The sequence below is a fragment of the Pezoporus wallicus genome, unplaced genomic scaffold, assembly GCF_028554395.1.
Source record: "Pezoporus wallicus isolate ANWC-B61680 ecotype Strahan unplaced genomic scaffold, APGP_CSIRO_Pwel_v1 contig_10389, whole genome shotgun sequence".
Lineage (NCBI taxonomy): Eukaryota > Metazoa > Chordata > Aves > Psittaciformes > Psittacidae > Pezoporus > Pezoporus wallicus.
Window position 1 is genome coordinate 941,465 of NW_026637666.1, and position 17,742 is coordinate 959,206.

Consider the following 17,742-nt stretch of genomic DNA (forward strand, 5'->3'; position numbering starts at 1 on the left):
AGCCAGAGAGGAATATAATCATTACCAGTGATAAACTGAGTATCAGAAGAAAGTTTCAGTAACATCTTTCAAGAGACCAACATCTTTAAAGAGCTAAACAGAGCATAATACACCATGTATCAGTCCAGAAAAGGTAAGTGGATATAAAAATACAGACTTCTTTGTCAAAGGGATGAGATTAGCTCCACTTTGATCAGTAATATTGTGTATGATACTGAGTATCAACTAGCTAAGTAATTTTGCACTCCATAATAGAGTAGTACTTAATTATGCAAGAACCATATGCATCTACAACAAGCTTCTAAATTGTAAACCTTGAAGTTTGCACTCCCAAAATCACACTATTTGTCTTTTTGCCATACTTGATCTTCTATACTGATATTTAAGTCTTTTGAGAAGAAATCCTATACTGACTGCACTCTAAGATGGCAATTGACAGTTATGCTACAAACAGTAAATTTGACTCTCAGAGAAGCTGCTCTAACACCCTGTGGGATACACAACTGCACATCCTTACACACCTCAGTGCCTTTTGGATATCATGATTAGGATTAAGCATCATCCTGTACTTCCCTACATCCTCATGCAACAATATAAGTAGCAGTTAATCTGCCTCATTTACCACAATAATTTATTAAAATGAGATTAATTTAACTGTTCATTCATACCTTATTCTGTTAAGCACTTTAAGAATCCCTTCTGCTTTAAACTTGAAGATTCTGTATCAACTATTTTGTATGTCTGAAGAACGTACCTCTTTCTCCTTTACATTTTATTGCTTCATAGTATATTTTAAGCAGTTCATCAAAGTCACTCTTTGCCCCTCCTTGAGGCTCTGCAATGACTGTTTTCACCAGCTCCAGCTTTTCCCATAAGCCAGTATGCATCCAGCGATCTTTTAATTTGTCCAACAGCTGAAAACAAACAGAAAAATCCAGAAGAGCTGTAATGAAAGGTCAGTGACTTGAACTGTTCAAATAAAGCACCCAAAGATACTTATTTCAGTGAAATTACCCAGGTTTGTATTAATGAAGTTTCCCTACCATACAATGCTCCACAGCTATGCAATGCTTTGTAAACACAATGGCCACTAATTTGCTTAGAAAAGCTGAAGTGTTTTGAGTTATAAAAGCCAAACTCCAAATCTATGACAGTGGTCACTAAAGAGCATCGTCTGGTACTCCACAAAGCAAGAGGAATGTCATCCAAAGAAAAAATAGGAATTATCTGGTTTTCTGATTACTCAGTAAATAAGACTGAAAACAAATTCTGAGTTAATCATAAACAAGCCTTTATATCTTATATTTCCACAATACTTTAATATTTTTTTTAAATTACATAGGTAACTGGGGTAGAAGGTATTTATGCAGGACTTAGCAACAGCCTCCTCTGCTTCTTGAAGGGCCTTCAGCTTTGTTACACCTACCAGATTCTGAACTGTGCACATTTTACACCAAATCGGTACATGTTCAAATCTGGAAGCAAATAAGCTTGTTCCACATTTATTGTGAACGTACTGCATTGCAAAAAGCAAAGTCTAAAATCACCCTGGAAATTGAGTGGACAGAGGTAAATACTTTATTTCACTCCATTTATTATTCAGTGATCACTAGCGTGATACTAAGTATTGTGCAGTAGAGTTACCCAGCTTCATATGTACAAAGATTTTAAATTCACAGATTTTGTAATAAGGGTTATGCTCTTCATTTGTCTGTGCTTCCCTCAACTTCACACACTGAAGACTTTCTCAGTATTTTGCTTCAGGCTATACAAAACTGCTCTATCTGGAACCTGCACTTGCCCCAGTTGATTCCTCAGAAAGCCTCAGCATGCCTTAACTCCAACCCCGCTTGCTTTGCTGATGTACTCCAGCCAAGATCTCAGCACCTTGAATGGTTGGGTTGTTACAAAATTAATCTGTCCCATGTCCAAATATCCAGTTTAAGTGTTATTGGGAAGCAGAACTAATGGTAACTGTCACATTTGAGTTTAAAGGGAGAACACCTGCAAATTCATATGAGACTCTTTACAAGAACCCGTGCATTATTTCATGTTCTCAGCATTAAAGATCTGAACTTATAACATTAAGTATTTGGATTAGTTCCTTCTGAGCTACATGTGGTTCAGAGGGGACAAATACTGTATTATTCTTGAATTTTCACCAGCTTTGTTCAAACCTCTGCTCAGAGAATTACACATGCGTGCTACTGATGTGACACCATTATCAAGCAAGCCCTGAGAGCCTAAGTGATGAATAGTAGGAACAGTTTCCTACACACATAGATGTTACTTTAAAATAAATCATCTCTTCTTAATGTGTCTGTCCTACTTCTTGTCCCCTTTGCTACCAGCTCTGTCATTTCCTGGCAGCATCCTGTCTGTAATTTTTTATCTAAAAGGTCGTAATACTATGACGAGCAATGACTGTCCATCTTGCCATCCACAGCCTGCCACTATGTCTTTAGTTCTTGGATATGACATGGAAATAATTCTGGTAAAGAAAAGAATCAAACATATTATGCCTTTAAGTACATCCATTTGGGATCTGCTAGAGCTGCCAGTGACTGTAACACTATTAGCTTTCCAGATCTCATTCTTCCTTCTGTGAAATTAATGTCTGCCTAGGCCTCCACTTAGCCATCTATATGCTAAATTCACCTCCAGCACTGCCTGCCATTTACCATGCATGACAAGAGGAAGCCAGTAAGATAATACAGACGGGATATATTTGGGTATGTGTGAATTTCACATTTACATACATAAACTACCCATGTTTTGACTTCTAGGGGTCACTCACCCCTGACTTTCTCCTCTTATCATCATCCCCCCTACTGAAATCAACTGGTATTTTTCACAAAAAACCCTTATGAAGAGTTCTTTAAAGAAAAATTGTTTCTTCCTTCAAGAGAACCAAAGTCTGTTGATAATCTCAGAAAGGACAAAATTCCTTACAAAAATTACTTAATCCCTCAAATCCACTGTATTTCTCTCCTGTTTGAAAAGAGCGTAACTTATTTTCATAGTTGGAAAGGTGGCAGTAGAAAAGCATCCTCCAAATTCTAAGCAAACATCTTTCCTGTGGGTTACACAACCACTCCAGGCAAGTATCTCTTAAGACCATAACAGGTTCAGGTTTCCGGTTTAATTGACAGCAACCATCACAATAGAAAAATCTACAGTTTTTGACGGACATGTGTGAATTATTTATTTGAATATTCAGCAAGAATGGAACAATTCATTTAATTCACACAAAAGCTATTACCCCTTCCATTTAATGGAGTTTGCTAGATGTGGAAACTTTCTGGTATGCAGGAAAGCATGCACAAACACACACAATACCCACGCTACAGACAGAGACACTCAAACAACAAGAATTACGGACATGGCTGGATACAAATAAATAAAATATAGAACCCATACATGCCTCATAAGAGCTAGGAACCAAGCGCAGGTTTCTCATAAAAAATTATTTAACTTTGGGTTGAAAAAGTGCAAATGGGAGGACGATATAATGCCAGGAATCTCAGGAAGCAACCATTAATGCCCACAGTCAGTCACTTTTTCTACCCAAGGGAATAATAGTTTCTGCAGTAGAAGGCAGTCAGTGTATATTTTATTAAATCCTTTAAAAATGGATTCTCAAATGGTTTATTAACAAATGGTCTTCCTCCAGGAGAGCAGAAAATCTTGTTAGAAAGAATCTGTCAGCTTCCCATGCACCACTGAGGGATGTTTACTTTGATATCTTTTCTTTTTTTTTTTTCCTTTCTGCAATTTAAGGACCTGTAAGCTATGATCATAGAAACTATGAGCTCAGTACTCAGATTCACCATTCGTCTTTGTCAGCATCCCCCTTTTTAGGCAGTTTTTGAAGCGCTTTTGAAGTTTGGAAATGGGGGAAACTATTTTCTCAACATCTTTGCCATTACGTTGCACTCCTAGGAAAAATCCTCTTCTCCTGTGTCGGCGAAGGAAAAGCTTTGCTTGTTTCCATCTGCCGCTTCGTTTTATACAGTGCCAAAAATTGCATTAGGGGTTTCCCATGTCATGAAGCAAGACCAAAGACTCATTTAATGTATTTTACCCTAAGGCAAGATCACTGTAATTTCCAGCATCTTAGCAAAGTTGAGAAGTTAACTTGCAGCAAGCAAGTTGCTGGGGATGCACTTTTTCATAGTATTCATTACCTTCTGACAGTGATTTTTGAAGTAGCAATTACCCGAGATGAGGGAGGGCCTAACAGAAAACACTGTTAACATGTGAGTTACTTATTCTGGTTTACAGCTCCCTAGCTCTTTCGCTGCTATAAGCACCTGCTATTGAATTTATTTACTTAGAATATTCCGTAATGAATGGATTGCACCTTGCCAGCGGAGTAGAAACACAAGAAATAATCCCTTCATCAAAAAGTGCTTGGGGAAACAACAGGACAAGTAAAAATATGAAAGACCGTTCAAGAGCAGTGCAGGACAGAAATTATAACGACCTAAGCAGCAGAATAAAATAACTCTGGCTTTATCGACTAGTTCAACAACTATTACCTATGTAATAATAACTATCAGTTACAGTTGTATTGTATACGCTCGTGCACCTTTAAAACTCTGTTGTCTTGTTACCCATACGTTTATATAATGATAACTGAACAAGAGGTATTTCAAGGGGCACAGTATTTACTCAAGTATCTTGCAACCTGCTTAAAACTCTGCTGTTATACATTAAAAACTCCACTTCTCCAAACTTTGCTATTTTTTCATCTTGTTTCTATGTAATTTTTCTTTTTTTTAATGATATGAAGCTCCAGTTTTCATTGTTATTCAGATATGAATATTAACTGCGGGGAGAAAGGAACAGCCATTAGGTTTGACTTAATAAAAATCAGTATTGGCACCACTGTTAGTGCAAAAAGTCAGAGATTCTCAAGGGACTAACATTGATCTAAAAGCCTTTTCCCAAGCAGAGCTCTTCATGTGTGTGCTACCAGAATTTTCTTTTTGAATAAGCACTGCTTCAAATCAAAGCGTTTCTCCAGTGGGCTGGAAACGTGTTTGAAGGGTCAAATAGAAGTTCTACTCACAGTCAGCATAAAACTTCAGCAATGGAAAATAGACATATATGACCAACACAGGGGCTGAGCAACAGGACTTACCTCACTAGACTCCACTTTGGTAGAACTAAGAGAGCTGTGCTACACTCGGGACTAAAAGAACAGTCATGTGCAGAAAATGGGGTTATCATCCAATCCACCAACACGTAAACATGACATTCAAAGACGTACAGTGCCACTATAATGATGCACTCTTAGATCATCTTTCAAGTATCAGTCCGTTAATGTACTTTCTACATACAGACACCAAAATTCTAGTTACATAAAAAGAAGTGAGGAAGAGGTGGAGTTGGTTTTAGAAGCAGCTAAAAGCTCATAGTACAAGCATTTCCCTTTAATTTTCAATAATGTTACATGGTAGCATGTTCTGCTTTTTAAAAATATAATATAGACATGCATCGTAAAACAGTTTCCAGCTATGGTTTGTAAAACTGATAAGACTGGCCTGGGCCATTCCCCACTGGATACATATAAATGATTACATAAAGTACTTCCAAAGGAAATCTAGACTAACTATAGACATGTAGATTAACGACTTAAAACATGGAATAAAGGGATCCCTCAAAGCTCGCGCAGATAGGGAATAATACACTTTTACGTCTACAAAACCGAAATAGATCATATTATTTTTGTAATGCACAGACTAGGGAAATTACAGATTCTCCCATTAAAGAGTTTCTTTTTCCATGTAACTTTGGAACTGTCTTACAGATTTATTCTTTAACTTTGCAGTACCAAAAACATTTTAAGAAGCTGCAGACATACGTACCTGCATCCAACTACACCTCTCTTCTAGCTCTTTCACAATCTTACATTCTGAAAAAGCCATAAATTCACCACGTACACAAAATCAACCACAAAGCAGGGAAAACTTATCCAAAAGCAATTCCAATCTAGTCAGGATGAGGGAACAAAATTCAAATCTATTCCTTTAAATAAAATAATAAAACTTTTTCCAACACATGGTGCTCTAATCTTTAATTTAGTGCTTCTTCCGCTCTCATCTGAGCCATTCTTACATTTCTAAAAATGAAAGAGGTATCCCTGCATGTTTTAAACATACCTTAATAAGGTCTTACACCTTTCCAAAGTATGCAACACTTAAGGTCTCACCAGCATTTCAATTTTGAGAACACGTCACAAAAGGGAACAAAAACACCATAAAAGGGACCATGGGAGATGCAAATCTGCAACTGATGGATACTTTAAGTGAGTCAGTAGCCAACAAAAGCTACCTAATCTCATGACCTAGAGAGAGTGCTCCAAACATCTAACAATAAAACTTGATAGTAACAAATACCTTTTGCTTTTTGTAAAACATTTTAGAAGTATTTTGTCTATCAATAAGAATGTGCAGAGATCAGTCTTCTGAAAACATACTATGTCAGACCTCGCCAGCAGTGTGCCTAATATTTTAAATGGCTTTTCTGTACATTTTATATTAGATGCAAATATAATTTATACCTTCTTCAGTAACAGAAGACACTAATTTCTGTATCTTTACTCTCCTACTGATCTCGTAAACTCTGCTTTGCTTCAAGACACTGAGTAACTCAGTCCTACAGTGAGTGCTTTTATCTTATCTAAGGAACAGGAGGCGACAGTGGAGTAGAGGAGGCAGAGGAGTTCAGATACCAAATTCATACATCGAGTTTTATCAAATGTTTTGCTTGAATGCAGTGCAAGTATCTTGACAGAAAAATAACAGGTGTCAAAACCAAACAAGGAGTTTTTATTTCCTCTGCACCTACTGAAACCCCACACATTCAGAGAGAATGCCAAGAAGATATGCAGTTTTCTTGCCTTACTACAAACTGTTTTTCACCATTTGGACTGTCTGCAAAGAAAGAACACTACAGGTTGCTTTATATATCACAGGACAAATCAACCTGCATCTGCACTGGCTGCCTCCTCTCTTCCTTTTAGTGAAAGAAAAGTAAAAATCTATACACTGACAGATCCTTCTGCAAATTTACACCATTAGGATGGAGAACATCACATTTTCCACTAAAGTAATCCTCAAGGCACAGATGTTTTTATAATGTATCTAATTCCATAGGTATTGCATTACCTTTAATAAGCTTACAGGATGCTGCACTTTGCTGAGTCAGCTGCTTAGCTACAGCTGTAACATTTTGTTCAAACCACTCTTCCCTGTCTCAAAGCTCTGGTCCATTCAACGTGACGGCTGAATACCTGGGTGAATGCTGCACTTCTATTATGAAAGAATGAAACTGTCTCTATATTAGTGATAATCCCAAAATACATTCAGTCATTAATAAATGCATTTAGTATGTCACTTACACACTAAAGGCCTTAAATGCAGGTTATTTCAAAGCAGCCCTGGAGAATATATCTGGCCAAACTCCACCCACTTTTTTCACATCACTTACATACTGGTATTACAGGCTCTTTAGCAACTAAGATGGTTTGGAAAAGTATAGAACTAGCAGAAGTTATTTAACAGTTCTGTGAACTAAAAGGGTTGCCAAGCCTGTGTACTAAATGACCCAGAATCCTACAGGTAACTTACCTCCAGAACGACTAGAACTCTTCAATGTGGGGGAAACAACAGTTTATAAAACCAACATGGTGGCTTGAGATCAGTAATTAATTCCATTTGCACCTTTAAAACCAAACAAAACACGAAAACCAAAACCCAACAGCAGCAAAAACAGAAATAGTCCTTTCTGGTTAAAAGTGAACACAAAGGAAACAGTAGAAGGAAGAAAGTAAATAGAGTACTGAAACAGGAATAAAAGATTTCAGGGACCAGAGGTAACTGTCTGGAAGGATTTGTGTGAAAGGAAAACGCTGAGTTTCTTTCCAGAAACTGGAGGGAAAATATTTGGGCCAATGAACCAATAAAATCTAATGTCCGTTATCCAAAACTTTAAAATAAATTTGGAATAGCACTCCAGAACTATTAAAAATAGCACTATAAAAAGCACAATGTCCCTTAAGAAGAATAAAAGGTCACATGCATGAAAAGAAAGCAATGAAACCCAATAACATTTATCAACATCACCAAAAATATTACCTGCTTTTAAAAGGACTGAAAGAATATGTGCCTTTCGGCCACCAGTCACTTCCCAAGCTGCAGAATCGATTTACATTTCATCTTTGTGCCTTTTTTCATTTTTAATCAACCTTTACACCTTTTCTGCAGTGATTTTATTCTCAATGCATTCCTCACCAAAAAAGAAAACCCCTCAATTTAGCCTGACACCCAGACATTTGCACTGCACCGGGCTGGGGCTCCACCAGCCAAGAATAACTTAGTCCCTTGAATTATTTAAGCAGTTGTTTGCACTCAATTAGATTTTCATGAAAGGTTAAGCAATAGACTGATTCACAGAAACCTCTTTGTGGTTATGGGAGGTATCTAACATAATACAGAGAGATATTTAAAATTCATTCTTTTAAATGACTAGGCTGATACAAAATACTGAAGTATCTGGTCATCAAAAAAAAAAAAGATATTTAAAGTTTCAAATTCCATTTTGTCCACTTCTAACAGATTTCATTTAAAGAGAACATAAAAATATCTGTCCCTAAAAGTTTTCATTTGTGAAGTAAAATCTACTTGTAAAATAGAATGCTAATTTCCCACTGTTAATGGGAAACTGGAGACAAATACCAAAAGCTTGTATAAATACATATGCACAGGTAACCTTTTCTTTATGTGCCAAAAATAAACTGATTCAATGCAGCATTTTAATGGAAACAGGCCACACAAAGATGCTATTCTTATCAAGGAGAGGCTATACCTCCTTTCTGCTGCACATTTCCTTAACTATTTATTATCATCATGGGGCTACCACAAGCAATGCAAAGAAGCTTTCAAGCTTCCTTTGAACCATACCTGGTTTACAAAGCACTAACTCCCGATCAGTTTCTGCCTGGTCTCACTTTCCCAAAGTTTCAATGCTCAATGATTGCAAACAGAATATACATAAATATGAAAATTACAGAAAAAATGTTTAATATTTTATCAGGAAAAAGAAACCAATAATTAAAGAATACAGGGAAAACAGTATGTTCAGCAATTTTCATTTCTTCTTTTTTAAGGAATATGAAGACTAGGCAACACAGAGAGAAATTTTAACATGGGAAGACCTTAGAAAAGTCCTGAAATAAAAGTAGGCCTTGTGAAGGAATGAGACCAGAAAACTTCAGCTTGCACAGATAGTCATGATTCCAAAATTAAAACAAAATCGCTGAAGTTGGTGTATGCTCAGCAGGTTATTCTCTTCTGTAAGACAAATTCTATTGTATTGGAAAGTCTTGGACAGTCCAGAGATGGAATCCAGGAGGGGTGAAGGGACCTCGACCCAAGTCACATCTCTTCCAGAGTTATGAAGAGAGATCATGCAGTCTTTTCATTTTCATAACAGGTGATCTGTATCATGGAGTCCTTCCTCAACACATCTCCTGGGAGAAAGCTGCCCTCAATTGGAAACCTGCAGTACTACTACGTGTGCTATTTCATGAGGTTTTCCACTTCGAGATCTTACCATTTCTTCACTGCCATGTAAGAGTCTGTGATTTTCAAGAACTTTGGGGGGGAAGTATCTTTTTAAGTTCAGAACTACTGTACTTATTTTCCCAGGGAAAATCGTAAACAAATGTGAAAGAAACTCAAATATTTAGGACTAAGACTAACATGTTGAGATAGCCACATATGCTAGGCATTGCAGGATTATACCTGTGCTAACCCACACAGGCTTGGCAGCCACACTGTGGGGGGGGGGAAGCAAGATAAAAATACTAAAGCTACTGTGCAACTCAACTACATAATTAAACTAAACCCTGAACATGGTGAAAAACTCTGTATTATGAACAAGATTCTGATCACCATGTGCACACTCCAGCACAATAAAAGGTGAATAATTCATAATCATTTTCAAAGGAAAAGTATGCATCACTCAACTTGGGGGAAACACAGGGGATTTCACTGGTATGATTTTTCTTTAGGGACAATGACAAAGTGCCGCTCACCAGCAGGAAACTGAAGCACTGAACTGTGTTCCATGTGCCATAAATCAACACTGCAGCCTACAGGATGTCTCTCTGGTACCAACATACCATCAATTTTTCAATAACCTCCTTAAATAATGGAATATGTGAACGGCGACAACAGTAATGAAAAATGAAATGTTTTGCACGCCAAAGACTCTAGAATAACACGGTTAATATGTTGCTTCTACAGTTAAAGAAGCTTCTTTATATAAAATCTTTTCCCCAAAACCCCAGTCTGTTTTACCACAGAACAATCTGTATAGCCTTTGAAGCATTCAGTCTTTGAGCTCCGACGCAGCTGTTTCTAAACAACCCGGTTCAAAACAGGGTTTCTTTTGTGGTTTTAAAATTAACCAAGACAACAGCTTTCTGTGTTACCAGAACTGCTTGTACATTCACCCTAGGCTATCATTACACTTCCACGTTCCAGTGAGGGAGCAATCCTTCACACAAAGAAAGCTCCCCAGAAAAAGAACATTTTTTAAAAAGATTGTGTAGATCCTGGTCCAGAATCAAACCCCAAATTATTAATTGTTCATTCATGAAGTCAGTATCCTTCACTGCTGCCCATCATGAGCCAAAACCCAAGTTCATTCATCTTTGACTTTTTTTTTTTCCCTCGGAATAAACAGTTAAAAAGGACACGGTTGTCTTAGTGGCACATGAGCAGAGAAGCATAGTACCATCTGGGAGAAGTGATTCAACAGACGTGCAGGCATGAGGCTGACCAAGTCTATGAATGCTCACACAGTAAATGGGGGCAGGCAGATGCCTGTCATGGGGAACTGACACCAAGGGTGGGAGAGTAACAGGTTTTAGCTTTTAGTCTTCTATTAACACTAACAGAGAATATATTTTTGTATTTATAGAAGCCATTTTACACCTGTAGTTATTATATCATTTTAAGAAAGATTAATATTCCTTTACTTCCTCAGACAGCTTAGTCATTTTTCACTGTTATACAGCAAATCAGTGCACATATCATCAGATAATTTCTCAGCAACATTCATGTATTGTATGCATGATGTTGAGCTCTGAATAAGTAATGACATAATGATAAATTATGATAACAGGAAACCCATAACAACTCTTATTCTTGATGAAATCTAAAACCTGGCATTTGGGAAGCAGGACCACTGCACAAGAAAAATCAGTACAATTCCACACCTATGGCAAAGAATCAAACAAATGTTCAAATACAGAAATGCAAAGTGAAAAAATTTTCTGCAATCATGACAATGCCAATAATGACCCTTACCCATGTCACCAGTAGTAGAAACGCATTTCAGTCAGAAGTAATTAAGAAAGAAACAATTAATCTCACACAGCAAGAAGCTATTCAACCACTTCACTGAATGAAAGTTTCACAGTAATCTGTGATTAAGCATATAACTGTTAACTATAACATTTCTATAACAAGAGATAAGATAGGATACCATGGGTAAAAGAGCATGAATAATAAGAATGAATCATAAACTCTTCTCTACCCCACAGAAAGACTCCAATGACGGGGAGGAAAACCTGAAGGCAGGATCTCTAAACACAAACTTTACCATAAATCCACTGAACTCACTGGAAATGTTAAGACTCAAGTTAAGACTTGATTTTAAGACAAGGTTTTGTCCCAGCTTTCCAATGAGGTAGAACTGTTCTGAATTTTGAAAATTCCAGGAATCTCTTTCAATACATTTAATATTCACATTCTTGTATATGCCGCTACATTGCTGATGCAGAACATGCTATCTAAATATATGCTTTTAAGTATATTTTATCTCATATATAGAGACAATGAAATATATGACTTTTCACACAAGTCATGCACATCTCTACCACATCAGGCAGTGAACCTCTCAGAAACACCAAAAAAACCCAGGAACTCTGCAGGTTGTAATGGTTCAGAACAACAGTAATGCCAAAATAACCTCTGCAAGACACACTATCTTCTTAAAAATAACGTTGCTTATGTATATTGTTCCCTATTAAAAAGTTTTTCAATCCCACTTTCTCTCCCCTCCATTAAAAGCTCTTGAGGGAAAAGACATAGTGACTGTAATTGTTATTTACTATTTGGACTCTGAGATTCACAGAGTGCAAAATTCTTGACTGTGAAAACTCATTTTCAATGCAGATACTACTGGAATGGTAAGAAAAATAAGCGAGCAGGAAGTGTTAATTACAAGGGAAATTGGAGCATGTGTTAACTAGACAAAACAATTCAGCTTGCAGCACTTTGACAAGTCAGAGCTCAGAAGTGCAAAACAATACTAGATTTTCAGTTTATTTTCCTGATGCTGTATGCTCAGAGTATTTAAACTAACAGCATAATAAAATATTAAACTGCACAGCTCCCAGGGTGTGAAAGTCACAAGCAAAACACTCATCTACCAGCATGGCATATAATTTTTTTAGACATAATACCCAATAATCTGCCACAGACTGTCGCTACGGATTCTACTTTGTATGATGTGCAGATGCTATCAGGAAGTATATCTGCTCCATGTAAAAAGCAAGTGCCACAGGGCACTTGAATAATTGCACATCGCCTGCTGGTCACCGTAGCAGTTCAGTAAGCCGCAGAAAGTGTATTTGTTCATTTCTGCAGCCAGTAATTCAAAAAGATAAAGTGAGACTCAAACTACACCTAGAAATTGCCCCTGAGCCAACAGCACTGAGCTGCTAGAACACAAGCACCACAGTCACTGTGCACCCAAAAGAGTGGCCATGTTTAGAATGTCTGACTGCAGTAAGCAGTACATACAGACAGCAAACTGCTCCTCCATTCCCACAGTTTCTGCAGGTTTCCACAGAACAAGTGGAACAGTTCATTCCTTTCATATCACCTCACCCAAATTTCCACTCACCCTGAATATCCACCTGAGTAACTCTCCAGTTTATTAGGTTAATATGCAGCAAAGAGACTCAGTTAACAAAGCTGTAATTTCATACCAACAACTTTATAACATAAACCATATTTCATAAAGAGATGAGAATTTCCAAATGAGTATCTTTATAGATTCTCATATTAAGGTCAACCACTGAAAACCGTGTAAAAGAAGCATAGTAATGTCTCATCCCTGAGACTGAGCTCCAGCAGTAAAAGGAATGATGCTGCTCCCCTTCCTTGAGCGTGCAATATCATCTCTTCCCTTGAGCTATCTCTGACACTTCTGTGAACTCCAGATGAGCCAACTCAGTTCACAAAGCCAGCAGAAAACTAACCAGGGGAAAAAAAAAAAAAAAGGATAAAAACTTTTCTTTTGTTCGAGAGATCCAAATCTCTGATACAAAATTCAAAGTAGCACAAGAATGATCACAAGGAAAGGGGGAAGAACTTCCTCATTCAGCAGCAAGCTGCTGGATCACCTCCTTCAACTTCTCTAAGCACATCTAAAGTTTGGATTGTCTCCGATTTCCCAGAAACCAAGAAAATTACCCCATAACCAGTGCACATATCTAGGATCCTGTCATATTATTTAAGAATGAAAACGAATATTGTGCAACTATTCAGATTGTCAGTTATCACTCCCCAAAGATAAAATTTTATCTTTGAAGGAGCCCAAGATCAACATTTTTATTGGCTTGCTTTGTGAGTAACACATGCGGATGGTCAAAACTGAAATCAGCCATCAGTAACCAAGCAGTAGAGAATGAAAAAAAAGCACAGAAAGACCCCAGACACAAACAGCTCAAGAGGTTAAAGAATCCTAAGTGAAAACATTCTAATAAATTCATAACAAAACAAGCAACAGCTTTAAAAATCTAGGAGAACTTCAACTATATTGCACTTCAATTATTCCTTTGAAGGATAATTGAGCACTTTCAGCTTTCATATTTCAAGGAGGTATGTTTGCTGCAGCTTCTATAATTACACAAGAAGCGATCTTGTGTAGTGTGAACTACTAGCTCCATCTTCAGATTTAGTTTAGCAGAGTAACTTGATTGAACTCATGACAGGAAAGAAGGAGGCTTGCCAGCATAACTTGAGGATAAATATTATATACCTGGCTATAGAAAAACTCTTATTCTAATTCTTTTTGTACAAACTTCACTATTCCTTCTGCTACTGTCTTTCTATTTTAACCAATATCACCACAACAGCCTTCAGCGCCCGAGGCAGAGAAAAGAGCATAGTGATGGAATGGTTGAAGTCTTCCACCACACACAGTGATTTTTACATACATGTCTATGCTATGCCCAAGTCAATGGGAAATACTGAAACTATAGACTTCAGAAATCACATTAAGAGTTTCAGGAGCTATTGGAGCTCTCAGAAGACACCTCAGATAATGCACACCAAGCCTGAAAACTGTTCTTTTGGATGAATGTGAGGGCCCCAATACCTAGACAGTTTATATTACAGGCATTTAAATGTTTAAATTATGGAAAAATAGAGAATAAATCTGAAAGTAGATACTGTATATGATTAATGGGAGCAAATAAAACCATAGAAGATGAAGAAGCTGAGATAAAGATCAGAGAGAAAAAAAGTATCAGTGAAGAGTAGGAGTGAAAAGCAAGCAATAAAGAAACAATAGTGGACAACAAGTAAAACAAGATTCTATCCATATGGGTTTATTACGTACAAATGTTGCAACGCACAGGTTTTGACTCTTTGTAATTCTGCTTTTTTAGATCACATTTTCCCCAAATTATGCCCCATCAGACAGAATCACTTTACCAAGATTTTCATCAGAGTAATGCAGACACAGCTTTAAAATCTGGCAATAAGCCTTTCTTTTGAAAGAAAAAGAAACAAAACCCGAAGGGTCACTGTAGTGTCATGAGCCCCACTCCAGCTTCCTCAGTCACTGACAAAGCCCCAGTGGCTTCCAGGGGGCATTGCACAGAGTGGGTAGTGCCAGGGAAGAGACCCAGAGAGCTTCTCACACGTTGTTTGATTACTCTTCCAACATTTTGCTCTGCTTTCATTGTTGGATACTTACACATACTGTGAGATAGCAAGGATGGCAGAATTCTATTCTCTAAAGTATTTTCTTGGGTTTAGGGTTTCTTACATAGTATAACAGCATCATTCAAGCTGTTTGGCTCAAACAAATAAGGCTTCTGGAACAAGAGAATGCCTTTTGCTTGAGGGCAGAAAGCAAATGATGTGCAGAAAGTGAGTATCATTACTGATTTACAACTATTTCATAACCTACCTGTGATATGCCAGCCTGTTTGAAGGCTTCCTTTCTTTTCATCCCAAAATGTGATGTTGGATATTAACTATAGTTAAAACATCTAAGACTAGACAACACATTGAAACATTCTCTCGCCAGTATCATTTTTAAGCTATAACAGTGTAAATCATATTCTCCATCATTAAGAATATGCAGAAAGTTAATGTTTATGTATCTTCAAGGAACAAATTTCTGTCATAAAAGATACGTGGCGCAAACAGATCCCTACGTCTTGCAAATGTTTACACACAGGAGTAAATCTCTTCTTTAAAGTACTCCTACAGCTGTCAACAAGAATATTAAGAAGAATATTACTCTTGATAAAAGCATTTAGCCCTGCATATAATACCTAAATACACCTAGCTAAAAAATTTAAGCAATCTAATGGAACCCACCCATAATAATATATAATGCATAATTCCTCACCTAAGAACTCCACAATCAGTGTGACTGCACCATGGAGCAGCCATCTCTGGTGCAAATAACTGTTTTCCCATTTAATTTCAAATTCACCTTTTAACTGCACAAACATAATGGTTTCCACTTTTTTTCCTCCATACACATTACAAGCCAAAAGACACTGTGGAATGTTTATCTCTTATCTGGATATTGTCATTTTACTGTCTCAAACTTCTTAAAACAAGCTTTTCACTAGGGAGGAAATCAGTCAGCATCAGACCTAGTGGGGAAACCCTGCACTTGCTCAATGTCTGTGGCTCTTGCATAGTTCCAGATGTTCAGAACATTAATAATGCACTAACTCAAAACCTCTTTTTGAAACTTTAGAATGTGCAAATTGCATTAAAACCTCTTTGCCCTCATTAATGGTATTGTTACAATCCCAGTACCCTGGAAAATGTTTTTTGGCATTTGTTTAACTTTGTGATATTGCCATTTACTCTTTTTAACAGCCAGTGCTCAAATCTTAATGCTTTTAATAGGCCTGGCTAAACAGACTACCATCTTTTGTAAATTTATTGAAGTAATTTATTAAATAAGTAAAGGTTGTCTGAAGGCAGTGTTGGGGTTTTTATTGATGGCAGCTAAAAAAAAAAATGGGTTTCTTATAATTTATTTACAAAACTGTGTTTCAGCAAAGTTTTACAAATTAAAATATTTTGTTCTTTTCTCAGGCTTACAACTGATGCATTTTCTGACACTCTGGCACAGGCTTCTTGAAAAAGAAATAACAATTCTACCAACCTCATACAAATCTCAGTAAGAAAGGGGTCTGTCTTAGGCTAAGAAGTGCCAGACATCCAGAATTAATGCAGGAACTGTATTCCTCTCTCAGCCTGTCATATGTAGGGGTGGCACATTTATGTGCAGGCCAGGAAATGGCACATTCAAGGACCCAGGCTCATATCCAATGCAGACACACTGCTCCGTAATGGCAGGAGAGTGCAATAGCAAGGGGTTAAACTGAGGTCCCTCCTGTTGATTCCAACCAACTACCTAGACTGAACCCAAAGATTCTCAATCTATTTGAAAACAACACACATTATACCTACTGCCATGCTCTGTTAGATCTATTGCCAGGCTCTATGCTGCTCACAGTTAACTGATGTTAAGGTCTGCCTGCCTTTACTTGTATAATACCACCAAGAATGGTTTTATCGACAGACTAGTGAACAGCACTTGTCTGTAACTTCACTACAGCTTTGGCTGATACCTTAAACATGGAAAGGGAACCAAGACAGTCAACAGAGGCGTTCCAGTCCAAATGGATTTACTGTCACCCAATCCTGACTGTTCCCACTGAAAACATGCAGCCAAGAAAACAGATAAATGGGACAAGACTGACAGAACCTAAGCCCTGAACTAGTTGCTCTTAAGATGAGACACACAGCAACTCAAATGTGAAATTCAGCACTTATATTTTGCTAAAGTGACTATATATGTATCATTACCGTCTTACTCCAAAATTCTCAAGGGGAACAGCAAATGCAATGCAGCATTAATTGGGCTGTACCTCTATGTTAATAGTAATATACTGCAACATAATAGTTCTGCCAGGTCCAAGACATTTCCCTCTACAAAACTATTTGATGCGGTATAATGCAAAATACACAGCAACAGTAGGCAGCTGCTGAGCAAGACTGCTTTAACCTCAAAAGTTAACGCTTTGTAAAAGAAAGCAACTACAAATGAAATACAATTAATGTGAATCAGTGGAGAACACTAGCTCTTGAAGGTGTAAGCAGAAAAGAAAAAAAGCAGTAAACAAATGTTGGATTCTCAAGAGAAGAACACTTCCCAGTTGTTAAGTTTCACTGTTTGAAAACCACCTTTCAAACCCTTTTGGGCAACTATGTTATTTTACAAATGTTACTTTCAAGTTATGGCTCAACAATTAGCAGATACAAATTCAGCAACAATGCCTCACAGGAAAAAAAAACAAGCAAAACACAACAAAACCCCAACATTAACATCACT

The 17,742-nt window shown here is 37.3% G+C and overlaps 1 protein-coding gene across 4 annotated transcripts in view; it reads right to left on the bottom strand.

The window, feature by feature from the left end:
* Positions 1-17,742, bottom strand: part of BRIP1 (BRCA1 interacting helicase 1) — a 114,619-nt gene that overhangs the window by 74,311 nt on the left and 22,566 nt on the right. For all 4 annotated transcript variants that reach the window (XM_057407113.1, XM_057407114.1, XM_057407115.1 and 1 more), the window contains exon 15: positions 755-914. In XM_057407113.1, the coding sequence (XP_057263096.1) occupies positions 755-914 (160 nt within the window). The remainder of the gene's footprint in view (positions 1-754; positions 915-17,742) is intronic.